Source organism: Coffea arabica, chromosome 5e, assembly GCF_036785885.1.
Source record: "Coffea arabica cultivar ET-39 chromosome 5e, Coffea Arabica ET-39 HiFi, whole genome shotgun sequence".
NCBI classification, from domain to species: domain Eukaryota; kingdom Viridiplantae; phylum Streptophyta; class Magnoliopsida; order Gentianales; family Rubiaceae; genus Coffea; species Coffea arabica.
Window position 1 is genome coordinate 54080175 of NC_092318.1, and position 15367 is coordinate 54095541.

General features: G+C 31.7%; 2 protein-coding genes across 2 annotated transcripts; one reads left to right on the plus strand and one right to left on the minus strand.

The window, feature by feature from the left end:
• Positions 1 to 8227: 8227 nt before the first annotated feature.
• LOC140006799 (uncharacterized) lies at positions 8228 to 9160 on the plus strand. Its single transcript, XM_072049406.1, has one exon. It carries the CDS (start codon positions 8415 to 8417, stop codon positions 9090 to 9092), a length of 678 nt encoding a protein of 225 aa, XP_071905507.1. The 5' UTR covers positions 8228 to 8414; the 3' UTR covers positions 9093 to 9160.
• Positions 9161 to 10058: 898 nt separating this feature from the next.
• LOC113690739 (THO complex subunit 3) lies at positions 10059 to 14437 on the minus strand. Its single transcript, XM_027208757.2, has 11 exons — positions 14280 to 14437; positions 13933 to 14028; positions 13154 to 13283; positions 12505 to 12596; positions 12216 to 12284; positions 11738 to 11795; positions 11523 to 11622; positions 11062 to 11148; positions 10770 to 10848; positions 10525 to 10657; positions 10059 to 10435 (listed from the first exon to the last, which is right to left on the minus strand). The coding sequence occupies exons 1-11, from the start codon at positions 14346 to 14348 to the stop codon at positions 10401 to 10403; spliced, it is 948 nt and encodes a 315-aa protein (XP_027064558.2). The 5' UTR covers positions 14349 to 14437; the 3' UTR covers positions 10059 to 10400.
• Positions 14438 to 15367: the final 930 nt, after the last annotated feature.

Genomic DNA, 15367 nt, shown 5'->3' on the forward strand with positions numbered 1-15367 from the left:
TTCATTTTTTCCTTTTATTTTCTTTTTTTCTCCTTCTCTCGTGGAACTAGCCAACGTCTCTCTCCGATGTGAAAAGACTTACATAAAAAATTTTAATATTTTTTAAACTACTTTTAATTTGTTTATTTGTTAAATTCATTCTTAATAATTTGTCATAAACTCTTTGTTATTACAAAATATATGTAGCCTATATTGTAAAGTGTATTAATCTAGTAATTCAACAATTTAAGTACCTATAAACTAATTACGAGTTCACAATTATTCAACTACTTATAATAAAAGTAACATATTATATATCAAATAAAAAAGAAAAGTTAGCAATTGTTATTTGTAGTGAAATAAAAAATAAGAATAAACAACGATAGTAGTTCATTTTTTTTGTTATTGAGACTACTAATAATTGATTAATCAATTTCTCTATTTTGTTATTATATATTTGAAAAGTTCAATTTCTTAAATGACATTGACTTCAACATTTGGAAAAAAAATCTTGTATTCCATAGATTTTTTTTAATAAAATATTGACATACGAAATTAAGAAATAAACAAATTTTGACTAATCTAGTCTACTTATTTAAACAATGTTTAAAGAAAAAAAGGAAGAATTTAAAAAGAAATGATAGGGAAAAAAGAAAAATAACAATGCTTAAAATAAAAATGGGTAGATTTGTCCAAACATGTCATTCAAGGGGGCAAAATGCCTATTATTATAGTTTATGGGGTAAACTGCAATTGGGTATATAATTTGTGGGGGTTTTTTGCATTTAACCCACTAAATAATAATAAGTCGGCAATAGTCCCTCCAATTCAGTATATAACTCTATTTGATAATTTAATTTAGCACTTAATTCTATTTGATAATTCAATTCAACACTTAAATTTAATGGATTCAATTCTTAATATGTTACGTTTAGACACATTTGACAACTAAAAATGCAGTATCTGGATTAATTAAATGGCACTAAATTTTTTAGGTAAATCTTGCTCTTAAAAATAAATAATAAGCTATTTACTTATCACTTAATATGATACAAATTTAAATGTATCAGATTAGTAGTATTTAACTTAATAAATTCATATTTCAAATTTTAGTTTTTAAACTTCAAATTTATCAGGTGCAGTCTAATTTAGATTTTCAATCACTTTTTAACTTGAATCCATCGTATAACCTGCTACAGACACTATTTTGAGTACAACAAAAGTCAGATTCCATTTGCAGTTAAATAAATTACCCAACCCACATTCTTTTTTGTTCATCTAGTTAAACAAATAACTCAACTCATGTTTCTTTTTGCCACTAAAAAAATCAAAATTTGGCCTATTTACACCTAAAAAAACATTTTTGTATCGTATAGTGGACTCGAGCAGAGAGGTGATCGAAAATTATGGTTGGAATCAAAATTTAGCTAACTTGATTTTGTAAGAACACTTTAGATGTGAATGACAAAAAAACTTATTTGACAAAATGTAAACAAAATTGTGAACAATTTTCCCTGTACTTTAAGCCTAAAAATAACAAGTAGTAAATTTTAATAACTAAGGCCTTGTTTGGATTGCAATTTCTCTTTAGCAAAATTTTACGTTTTTCACGAACATATTTTTCAATCATTTTTTTTATTTTACGTACAGCAAATCATTATAATACATTTTTCAATAAAAACTCTATAAAATAACAATCTAAACGGCCTGATAATAATATATTAATATGTAAGATCAAGGAAATTATTATTATATCTTTAGTTATTAAAAGATTATTGTAAGATTGAAACCTCTCACTTACACAAAAAAAATATTTATAAAATATAAATAGACTCTTATGTTTGGTAAATGTACCATTAATTATTTTAGTTTCTAAGATAGCTTCAAAATATATACATGAAAAAATGGCCAATTTAGTCCCTAAACTTTTTTTTTACGTCAATTTAGTCCTTATATATTATTTGTAGCCAATTTAATCCTTAAACTTATATTTCGGTTCCAATCAAGGAACTCAGCGGCGGCGCCACCACATGATTTTCATTATGCTCTTAATCGAGAAACCTAAAAAGGGCATTTTAGGGACTTCACTACTGGGCACCACCTCCCTCCCGCTCTTCCTTGAGTCAAGAATGGCAACCCACATATCTATTGTAAAAACGTCATAGACCACAAGTTTTCTTTTTCTCTTATGCCCCAAAACCCACGGTACGACGTCAGAGAAATGCATCAATTTCATCCTCATAAAAAACTTGAAAAACTCATACTGATCATCCATTTGTCCAAAAAAATATATCCCCATCAGTTGAGCCAATGCATCCCTTACAGGCACCTTATTAAAACAAATTCAGACAGCCTTCTTATCCCCAAATTTTATCCATCCCAAATAGCCTTGAAAAAGTTCTTGGATTTCCCTAACAAATCATTGGAAACCTGATAAAATACAATTCCAACCCAGATGTAAGTAACCAAGAATGTCAAGATCACGTACCCATATGCAGCTGATAAAATCCAAACAAAGTACATCAATGCCATGCTGTCACGTTAGCCTAATTCAAGACCCCTTAGCAAGAAGTGTAAATCAACAACAGCATTTGAATCCTTGGTGGAATCATTAGCATCAGGATGTAACGAGGTGCTTTCTTGAGGGATTTCTAATGGCTCTGAAGGGGTTATAAAGGCAACCACACTAGACCGTACTGCGAAAAAGGCGTCATTGTCCACAATAGGGTCGGGCGAAAAACCCCAGACTAGGGTTGAAATTGGAGAGAATCACAAAGGTCCCATTGGGTTGGAATTTAGTGGTGGGGTTGAAGAGGGAACGGGCTTAATCGAAATCACCCAAGAAGAAGTTTTCGTCAAAGGTTTCGATGCTAGAGAGATGAAGAAAGGCGTAACGACGGCGGCAGCGGATATTGTAAGGGTGGAGGTGGTGGTGGTATTGTTGGTTGCCAAATAGGTTGAGACGGGAGATGAGGGACTTGAGAGAAGGGTCGCCGTCGACGGAAGAGATGAGGTAGTGGGCCCCCTTCTCGACGTTGAAACAGAAGGCGAAAACAAGAGATATGAGGAAGATAAAGGTGAAGGGATGTGAAATGAAGAATCGGGTGGTTTTCTTGAAGATTTGGACTACTAATTGATTGCTGATCGGGGAGGGAAGCCACCATTTAGGACCACATCTGTCGAAGAGGCGCTTCCTGAAGGATTTAAAAAGAGGATAAGAAGCAGGGGCATTGTTTATGGAGGTTGGGTGCAACTACCAGCTATCTTGAGCCATCCATCAGTGGGATGCTTTGTGAATCAGAAAAGTAAAGCTTCACCGATTGGCTTTCCAATGACTCCGAAATTAGGCTCAGCCGATAGGAATATCCGGCAAAACAAGGAATATCCGGCAATAATTAGTGTGAATTTGGATTGGAAAAAAAAATTACTCCTCTTTCAACGGTCCCAGCATTGACTGGTTACGGCCCTGCATTGAAGTTCCTAAAATACCCCTTTTGGGTTTCTCGATTAGGAGCATAATGAAAATTATGTAGCGGCGCCGCCGCTGAGTTCCTTGATTGGAATCGAAATATAAGTTTAAGGATTAAATTGGCTACAAATAATATATAGGGACTAAATTGACGTAAAAAAAAGTTTAGGGACTAAATTGACCATTTTCCCTATATACATTTAACATAGCTATAAAACATTTATATTGGTTTGAGATGAGTAATATTTCACTTTCTCTAGTGTTACAATATTTCATCTTCATCATTAATTTAGAATGACTTATTTTGCATTTAGAAGTAAAGTAAAAACGGTAGCTCAAACCTACATGAAAAAGTACGTAATTAATTATTTTCTCTAATCTTGTTTAAGAGTTTAGAGATAAGACTATAGAATGGGAGGGGTTATATTCATACTCATACATACTAAATTCACACTCTATACACTTATTAAACATTTATGTCCTTGGCTTTTATACATTAAATCAACGGCTCCGTTTGGATTAGCTATTTTTGGGGTTATTTTTCAAAAACAGCACTGTAGCATTTCGTTTTTGAAATACAAGTCCGTTTGGATTAGTTGTTTTTTAGGTTGTTTTTCAAAAACTATATGAAAAACTTTTACTGTAGATATTTTTTGGATTATTTTTAGAGGTATTTTTCAAACATATTTTTGGGTATTTTTATAATTTTATTTTTACATACATTTATGAATTTATAATACATTTATAAATATTTATAAATAAATATATTTATATATTCGCTAAAAAATATATAAATGTATTATATTATATATAATACAAAATATAAATATATTTATAAATGCATAAGTGTATATTATTATAAATGTATAAATTACAAATGAATATTATATAAATGTATGAATTATAATTTTATTAATATATATTAATATTATGTATAAATGTATTAATATAATTAATATAAATGTACAAATGTATTAATATTATGTATAAATGGAAAATTAATATTATGTATATTAATATAAATGTATTATATTATGTATAATACATAATATAAATGTATATTATAAATATACATTAATATATATATTATGTATAAATGTACATTTATATACATGTAAAATATATATTATATTATATGTAATTTATATAATATATAATATTCATATAAATATATTAGAAATATGTAAAAATATTTTTTAAGTAAAATAAAATATTTATAATATGTAAAAATAAATATATAAATATATAAATATTTAATATATATAATATACATTAATATTAATTATAAATATTATAATATTATAAATATGGTGTTTATATAATATTTCAATTTGTAATATTTATTGTATATTTCATTATATAAATATTCATATAATATATAATATATAATATATAATATATAATATATAATATATAATTTTCAATTTGTATAATATACATAATATTGTATATATATAATATAATATACATAATATAATATATTATACATAATATACATTATTACATTATTACATATTATGTATATTATATATTATACCTAACATTATTAGACATTATTATACACAATAATGTACATAATAATATTATACATTAATAATGTATATATTATAATATAATGTACATAATATATTATGTATAAATATTTACACATTTATGTATACAATATTACATATTATGTATATTATATTATGTATATTATAATATATTATGTATAATATTAATGTATATAAATATTTATATAATATATATAATTTTCAATTTGTATATTTCAATTTATATTAATATAATATATATATAATATACATAATTGAAATATACATATGTTGTTGTTTTTGATATAATGTTTGGATATGGTGTTTTTGGAGTTGTTTTAGAAATACACATTTACTGTAGCATTTGGAATGTGAAAAACAGTTTTTCAAAAACAGCCCCAAAAACAAGGATCCAAACACACCCAACACTTTTTTATAGTATTTAATTAGCTTTCTACATAATGAAGAGAGGGAATATTAATATATTTTCTACAAAAAAAATATTCATATTAAAATCTTTATTGAAGGCTTATATAAAAATTCCTTTTCTTGTTTCTCTCATTCAACATTTTTTTTCTTCTCTTCCCTCTTATGATCTACTATCGTTCTCCTTTATTGATTTTTCTTTAAATCTTACATGTAACCAAATATTATGTATTACTAGTATAAAGTCAATATGATTGCATATTGTATCTTGAAACTTACTTGATTTTAATTTCATGGAATTGAAATATGTGAACATTTTTACTTACATGCTTAATAGTATTTGAAAATTTTGAATTGTTAATTTAACTTTTAAATTAGTAAATGTTCTTAACCCCATGCAAAATGTTTTAAAATTTTTTATTTTATAATGCAACCATTTGTTTTTTTCTCTTTTTTATTATATAAATATATGTTTATTGAAACTACAAGAAGCATTAAATAAACTTAAAATCTAAGGGCACAAGTGTATAATAAATGTATAAGGTGCGAATTTAGTATAGAAAGGTGTGAATTTAGCCCCTCTCCTATAAAATTATAAACTTATGTGATTATGAATTTGTTATTTAAAAGCTTATGCATAGTATCAGCGTCACTAGATTGACAATTTTAATTTATTTGGTATTGTTTTTTCTGTTTTAATTTCAGTCTCATTATGAGAGGAAAAAATAATCTCCACATTGGAGAAATCACAAACAGTCTCTCTATTTATTATGATCCCAAACTCAAACTTCTCATTTACTTTATTATAATGCTGAAATGCTCCTAAATACATTAAATTTTTACTTTGATTTATAAGATAATATGTTTATGCTAGATATAGAGATTTTTAAAGATGTTTTCATACACAAGTTAAAGTTACTAAATTATGTGTTGATGTTAGTATATCGACTTTTTTTAAACTGAACTTATTTGACTGGCTTACAATAACAGTAAATCTTGATTATGACATTCTTGCCCAGGGAAGGAAAAATCAACTGCTGATTAATTCGATTAAGCAACACGTCGTAACAATATTCCAGAACTTGAAACTGGGATACTGGCTGAGCAAGTTATATCAAATTGACAGGGAGGACACTTTCGTCAACGCGTGGATGAGTTTTCGGCCGTTTAAGTTGTTTGGGGCCGTTTGCAGAATGCTTAGGCATGGATATATATTCCACGTAGAATCGCGGACTCTATTTGTTAGGCACTAAGTTTATGTTTTCTTTTTCCTTTTTTTTTTTTAATTTTATTTGTCCAATTTTAAGGACCATCTAAATGGTGCCAAAAAACAACCATTTTATGAAGAACAAATTATTAGGCGTTTACATTTTTTCTTAATGAAGAACAAATTATTTTAACCATCCTAGTTTTTGGTTCTATAATTACATGCGTATAGCTTTGTTGCCACCTGATACAGGTGGTGTAGCATTAAAAAAAAGTGTATAGTTTTGTTGGATGATGTTAAAATATCTTGTTTCTATAAGAATTGTATTGGTAGGCGATCTGTAAGAATTTCTATAAGTGACGTATGATTTCGAATGTAAGTCTTAACTTGTGATAGTAATTTGAGGCGAACACACCCAAACTTTTATTTACCAAAATAAAAGGGAAAAAAATATTGCTTCTAATTCCTAAGTCCTAACCAAGTAAAACAATTTGATTGGAAAGATTAATATCTATGAGCACCATTGAGAGAGGCACGCCTACATGCTATTTTAACAAAAATAATAACTGAACAAGCAGGAATTTGTGTTAAATTAATAGGTAGTTACTCAATTAAAAAAGAAAATAGAGAGAGACAGAGAGAGAATAATGACTATAGGGCATTACTGAAATTAAAAAAAAGGTGTTAGACCAACATATATGCTTGCTTTCCGTTCTATATTTAAGAATATTGAAAATTCTGCTCTAACCAATTATTATATTATATGCTGAGGTAATCTCTTAAAAATGTAAATGTGAATTTTTAAGAATTAAAATGAGGAACTGCAGCAAGCAGTCTCGCACTAGATCTATCTTGAATATATATAATAGTTACTTAAAACTCAGTTTAGCTGACGTGTTTAGACATGTTTTATGATAAAAAAATAGAACATCTAAATTAATTAAAAGTAAATCTTATATACATTGACGGTGACTATCACAGTTGGATATATGACACACATGCAAAATTTGAGTTACAAATTTAAATTCGGATTAATGCATATAATAGTGAAACTGTATGCACAGTCAATGTATAGAAGATTAATTCATTAATTAAGTGGCACTGAATTTATTAGAAAAAATTTATCCCAAAAGATAAATGATATACACTCAAATATATCGAATCGAATTTAGTGCATATCAATTCAATTACTTAACGATTTATATTTCAGATTTCAATTTTATCAAGTACACTCTTAGAATCTCCAATTGGAAAAAAAAGAAAGATAATTATCTTCATTTTGCCAGCCAATGGAAGGACATAATTTTTTTTAATGGAGATACATAAATGATCAAATTTATTGTTTCTTTTAATGTATTTTTTTTTCCTCAGTAGCTGTAGTAGCTGTCCGAAGCATTAAAAAAGAAAATGGGAGGAAAAAAGAAAAGATAAGGAAAGAGCAAATTACGGTACTTCATGCCTTGAAAAATTTAATAGAGATCCGACCGTTACTTGTGCAGGTGCCGGCAATGCATTGGGAAAAATATGACCGTTGCTAAACTCAGGCGTTTTGCATCATTTAAATATCCCAACATTTATCGGCACCAGATCTGCCAAACTCTCTAACTCTTCTATCTGCGATCATCAAAATATTTGCCTCCTCATTGCTAACTCAATTGCTGGTTACCTTTTTGTTAATCGTGAATTCGCTGATATTCAAAGCACAGATTTTTCTGAGTTCTTTTATCCATCTTTTAATTTAGTTCTCCAATTATTGTTCATTTAATCGTCAACTTTTTTGCTTTCAAGCAACTCTGATCAAATGGCAGAAACGAAAGATGCCCATGTCGTAGTCGAAATTCCTGTAGACGAAGAGCATCAGCAGAAGCTCATCTCTGCAATGAGCACAACATCTTCAGCCATACAACACCATCCATTAATGGAGATCTCCCAAAGCCCAGGCCATCTCTTGCTTCTCAAGCTCTGGCAAAGAGAAGAAGATCTTTTTGGCCGCAAAATTGCCATAAAAGAAGCCAGATTGGATAATATTAGAAAAGAAATATTTCAGCTGTGTTGTTTTTACTTTATTTTTCATGGGCTATTCTTAACAATTTCATTTACATCTTATAATTCAGACGAGAACCAGCACCGTAATATGTGCCACAGATGGTGGATCCCATCTGTTTTGAGCATGTGTACTTCTCTAGTTGTCGTGTTTTTGGTTCAGATGAAGCTTTTCAGGTACTGGAAAGTGACTAATCAGTTGCAGAGAGAGAAGAACGATAATCGAACACTTACAAGATGTATTCAAGAGCTGAGGATGAAGGGGGCTAGCTTTGATTTGTCTAAGGAGCCCCAGAATGGAAAAAGAATGAAAAGCTCTAGTGTGGAGATCAAATGGAAGCCCCTTTCTTCGCTCTCTCAGTATCTCATTACCCTTTGCCTGGTTTGTTTTGCAGGCTTGATCTTCCCCACCAGCAGATTCATCCTTTGTGCTTAGTTACTTCCCTCCATTCAAGCACATGGAGCGCCACAGAATCCATAAGATACAAGAGTTTAAAAACAAAACGGTTAAAAGGAAGAAATCATTATCTCCTATTCATTAGCCAAGGTAAGTTTCATTATCTCCTATTCATCAGCCAAGGCCGCAAGGCCGCTCGGCCTCTCCTTGTATTAGTAAGAACTAAGAAGGTGAATTTTATGTGGGGCTAATTTCTCCCTTGGGTTTCCAGACATAGTCCTACTTTTCAGAATCAAGAGCTACGAGGCTTGTAATCAATTTTGCATTGCTTATACACATTGGGGGTCCATCTCTTCAAGGGGGTGAAGCATCCTGGTCCGAACGTTACTGAAATATCCACGTCCAGAGTGTCTCGTCAAGCTTCTTGTACCGCATTCTTTGATCAATAATTACATGCATTTTGCTGCTGATAACGGTCGCTTAGAAGTTTACCTTTGGTGGTGTTCTACTGATTTGGATAAGAAACCTCAAAAGGTAGAGGCAACAACTGGTCTCCAACAGTTCACTTCCTAGTGGTTATTTTGGGTCACACAGCAGGTGCTTCTTCAAGACACTTTTGTGTTTGCAATTTGCAGCACTCAGATCAAGTTTCAAATGCAGTTTTTGCAACACTGCTTGTGTTCGAGTCTGTTATGCAAAGGGAAGGTCCGCTGAAATTAAGTTGATATTTTATTTTTATGATGTGTTGGAGTCGAAGTCTCGCTAGTTCCAAGTCCCTTGCCCCTTTCTTTTTTTGTTTCACCGCAATTCTTACAGCAATAACCTCTGCGCCCCCAACTCCAAAAAAGATAAAATTAGAAGAACGCTGATGAATGGCCCAATTTTCAGGCTTTTGATTCATGGTAACATGCTATGCAAGAAATCACTACTGATAAATGCCCAACCCTTGAATACACACTACCTCAAGAAGACAAAACTGAAGATAAATAAAAATAAACGTCCAAATGACAAATTGACCAAATATGGCCGCACTATCATAATAATATCCAAAATACACCAGCAACAGAATAGGGCAACAAACAGCATGCAGAAAAAAAGTATCCGAAACCTCAAATTGCCTCTTCAAATGACCCTTGAATACACACTACCTCAAGAAGACAAAACTGAAGATAAATAAAAATAAACGTCCAAATGACAAATTGACCAAATATGGCCGCACTATCATAATAATATCCAAAATACACCAGCAATAGAATAGGGCAACAAACAGCATGCAGAAAAAAAGTATCCGAAACCTCAAATTGCCTCTTCAAATGACTTCTTCCTCCTCAGCAGTGCATCAGACAACTAGGCACTCTCAAAGCCAAATATCCGAAATATACCTGCAACAAAGTAGGGAAACGTTATTCAAATTTTGTAGCTACAAAACAACACCTTCTTAGTTTACAAAGAGAACAGGAAATCCAGTAACCTTCATCAGCCTGATATTTGTTCTTATCATCTCCTGCATATGCTAGTAAGTTGTGCTTTGGGTTCCATTCTACACTATTCATTGCAGCTCGACATGGAATTTGGTGAACTGTTCGTCCAGTTTGAACATTTGACTGACGCAGGAAAAGACATAAATGTTTACTGGATCAGAACTTAGTAACTTCAGAATTAAGCATCATCTACCAGCAGGAGACAACCACTAGAACAAAGTTTAGAAAAACATACAATATCAATAAACAAATCCTCACTGGCTGAAGCAATGTACTCTCCCGTGTGATTGAAACTTATTGTTCTAACTGGCCATCTGAGAAAATAAAACAAAGTGTTTGAGTTACAGCTCTTTAAGAAAGTGCATGAAATCATTTCAGGTCTGGACAAACATAGGAAAGAAGACAAGCATATGCTCCAATTTTATTTATACAATTTCCTTATATGAGCAAGTGGTCAATGAATAAGATTGGGGAGTTTTCTCTCTTTCTTAATTTCATAGAAGGGAACGTGGAACAGAAGTACTTACTCAAGTTTCGTAAACGTGCGCAGACATAGCATCTCCTTGATATCCCAAAGACTGACCAAGGAATCAGCACTTCCAACAGCAACGTATCTGCACAAGGCAGCAAATTTCAAATTGATACACTTTGGATACACAAGTTATTTCAAATATTATTTTGCTTGCATTATAAACACATTTTCCAACCACCTTTTTATATTTTCAACTACTATTTTATCCCATATACATCACATCACAAAAAGTGCTACAATATATTATTCCAAATAGTATTTCAAATAATCTCTATCCAAACACTCCCCTTGGTTTGCATTGTTATTTGATCCATTACCACCCTGAAAGCTTGTAAAATTGTAACCAACAAAATATACTAGTTCCAAAACATTCTCAAGGGTTTTTTTTTATTTTTCACACTGAAAATTATGTATTAGAGTAGAAGCTGATAGCCAACAGAATATGCAGAGAAACACCTTCCTAATGGGTCAATGGCAATGCAGTAGCAACCAGCTGTATGAGCCATAAGGGTGTCAACTCGATCAAGAGATGGATAAGCTAGTACTTCCACAGTACCTAAGGAGCAAAAGGAAAGGAGTGCAATTGTAATATATGGACACAAAATAGATACAATCAAATTTCTTAAGAAAGTACACTGAATGATAGATATTTCCACTTAATTTCTTCTCACCATTCCCTGTGGTCAGAAAGAACTTGTCTCCTGTCATGTTCCATGCAATCTCATTGACCTGAATTAAAGACTTCATCTCAGATTATAAAGACAAGGCATCTCAATTGACTCACTGAGAAGGAATGAGGAAAGAAGAAATGCTAATCATCAGGTAAATTACTTCAGACAAGTACATAAAATTATAACAGTTAACCAGAAGTACAGGTTTTCTGCTATGCACATGAAATATCAACAACATCATCCCAGACTTATTATCTCAGACAAGTGTATTCATGACACTGAAGGAAAGGCAAAATGGCCATTAAAAGTCCTAGAATAACTAGGTAAGATATACCCCAAGTAAAGTTTGCAAGATCTCATGTTGCATAAAATAACCTGATGTGGACTCTAAAGACCACTTCCTCCTCCAACCACCATCACAAATGAACCACGAACAACTTGTATGAAAATAATACCATTAGCTGAAACATGAATGTACCTCATATGTGAACTTGCGCTTGTGGAGAGGCTTAAATTTGCGAACATCCAATATAGTCAATTCATCATCCTACAACACATCAAGACTGTAAGAAGAGCTGCAACATAATTTCTAATTAGATAGAAGTAGATAACAAGTTACATACTAATCTGCGTGCATTAATATAATTCTTTGGAAACGAACATGGATTTGCAGGAGAAAACATAATTGCAAAATAGATCCAGTTCCAGACTGTGGATACTGAACCCATAAAAGCTTTAAAATGTTAGGCAAGGAATGCATGGCATACCCTGTTCCCTACAGCAATATGTGTCCCATCAGGCTTATAGGTAATATTGATATTCTCTCCGCTAAGTTCAGCTTGCTGTGAACATTTTCCACCTGTCAATTCAAGGCACAAATATATGAGCACCCTTAGCAGCAGTATGCTGTTTATAGAGTTGAGTTGTCAAGTCAGCTCCATGCAGTGGATAGAGTAGAATGTCAAGTTTGTTTTCCATTGAAGAGTGAACTTTTCTTTGGCTACATTCAATGTCTATTTCAACTAAAGAGCACAGCTGCAGAAGAAAATTTTCAGATGTTGCCAGAAAGATGAAGCATTACTTTGGAAGCAGAAAATATTCCTTTCCACACTTTGTGAAACTTTCTTCTATTTTTTTTTTGTTTGGGGAGGGGGGTTGGGGGGGTGAGTCTACAGCAGGATAAATACTGAAAGCTATAACAAAAGTCTCTGTTACTTATCCAAAGGCCTAATGTCGTAGAAGATCCTTCATCAGAATAAATAGAACAAAATAGTTACTTGACTATTAACTCCTTTCCAAAACTCTATTTACCTATTCAAGCATAAACCTTTTTTAAAATGTCTTACAATTGAAGTGTTAGGTTATTACTGCTTGGTAAGATTTAAACAGATGTATGCATTCTGGTGGTTCACTTACTACGAGCATCCCACAAGCGAACTGTCTTGTCACCTGACGCAGTTGCTATCAAATCAGCATGTTTAGGATCCCAGCACAACTGATCCACACTATCAGTGTGACCCTTCAACTCTATATCTTTAACTTTACCCTGCAGAAAAATTCCAAATGGCCATACAAGGCAGAGAATACCAAATTGTTCAATGTCAGAAAGAGAGACGAAAAAGAACGGAAAAGAAAAGCAGCTCTCTTGTAGTGGTCATTCATTCCAAAACATTCCTGCCTGAATTGGTAACAAGATATGCATTGCTGTGGAAGCCACATAGCTAAGGACCTCATGATCTCCAATGGAGTAAAAATTCATTGCAGACAATATTTTTTTAAAGTTCCCACAGAAGGATGGATACAGCAAATAGAGTTGACAAAATATGCAGCCAGAACAGGCTCTCCTGAACAGCATTCAGATGCTTTACCAACAGATTAACTAGGAGGACACATGCCTTTCTGTTGGAAGTTTGATACTAGTGCTAATATACTCGTCAACCGCGTGTATAACTTTGTTTCAAAATCAAAACATCAAATTCAGCACAAACCCTAAAACTAATTCAAAGTAGAAAAATGAAACTATATAGTTCTGGAGACTTCATTACAGAAAACGAAAAGCACGATTTTGAATCAGCAAAGAAAAAAGAGTAAACCCTTTCCAATCTTAGACGGGAAAAACAACAACAGCATTTTAAACTAAAAGGAGAAATAACGAGGGAAAAAAGAAAGAAGAAAAAAAAAGGAAAAGTTCATACATGGCCGTGATGCTCAATGTGCCAAATGCGAGCAGTTTGATCAACCGAACCAGAAGCGAGCTTCGTCCCACTGCAGTTCCATGCCACCGAATGCACCTGTACTCACACCCACCCCAAAAATTTATATATTAAAAAAAAGAGTTACGAATTTTAAACAAAAACATGAGCAAAGCCACCACTTTATCTAAGCAGTGATACTTATTCCAGCAATTGAATCAAAATATTTTGGGGAAATAGAAACAATTAACCACAGAAAACCAAAATTCACCACAAAGTCTGGGCTTTTAGCTGAAAGACTTTAACTTTCTTTATTTGCATAAGAGGGAGAAGGTGAAGAATTTTGGTACCTTTTTCTTGTGGCCTTGGTAGTCTCTACTGTGGAGGTTTCTGAAGGGTATCGTGTCCCTCTCCTCCATTGCTGGGCTGTTCGTCTGTCTTCTCTAATTTTAACTGCAATTCAATAAACAAGGACTTGCGGAGTCTGGTCACTGGTGGTCCGTTGTTCTGTGCTCGACTCAAAATAAAATAAGGGTTAATTTCAGAAACCTATCCTGAGGTTTCTACAATTTCACTAGCCTGCTCTAAAGTTTGTAAATTTATACAAACCTCCCCTAAAGTTAAGGTTTTGACAACAAAATTAATCCAACTAGAGAAAATAATATTAAAAAGGGAAAATGACATGTTTCATCCTTCACATTTTGCAAAAATATTCTTTTCGTCCCTCACTTTTAAAATGAAGCAAATTCGTCCATGATATTTAAAAATTAAAGCTATTACATCCCTGAACTTAATTTTCAATTTGAATCAAACCATCCAATAACCCAGTAATAAATTTCGAAAATAGAATTGATAGATCATTCAGTCAATTTCATCATATTCACATGACATTTATTAAACCAAAAAAATAAAAATTATAAAATAAAATGTCATTCTTTGTCTTGGAATAGTAGAGTTTTTTTTTTTTTTTTTTTGTAAATCTTTTCATGCACAGTTAGTATATCCGCTTGCGAATCTAGATATGTATCATAAATATAAAATTTGGGGTTTAAATTTAAATTAAAATGATATGGCGGTACATAAAACCGTCAATGTATACAATGATAATGTAGAAAAGATTAATCTTTCTTTTTTATGTTATAATTTTTTATTTTTAGGTTCATTAAATTTCACATGAATATCAAGTTGAGTTAACCAAATAATCTATCAATTACACCCCCAAAATTTGTAATCAGGTTGATTGGTAGTTTGATTCAAATTGAAATTTGGGTTCAGGGATGTAATAATTTAAGTTTTTAAATGTCAAGGACGAAATTGCTTCATTTTAAAAGTGAGGGACAAAAAGAATATTTTTGTGAAATTTAAAGGATGAAATTGATCATTTTCCCTATTAAAAAAGTACTTTAAGGAGAGAGATGAAACTTTTATTCCATAAATA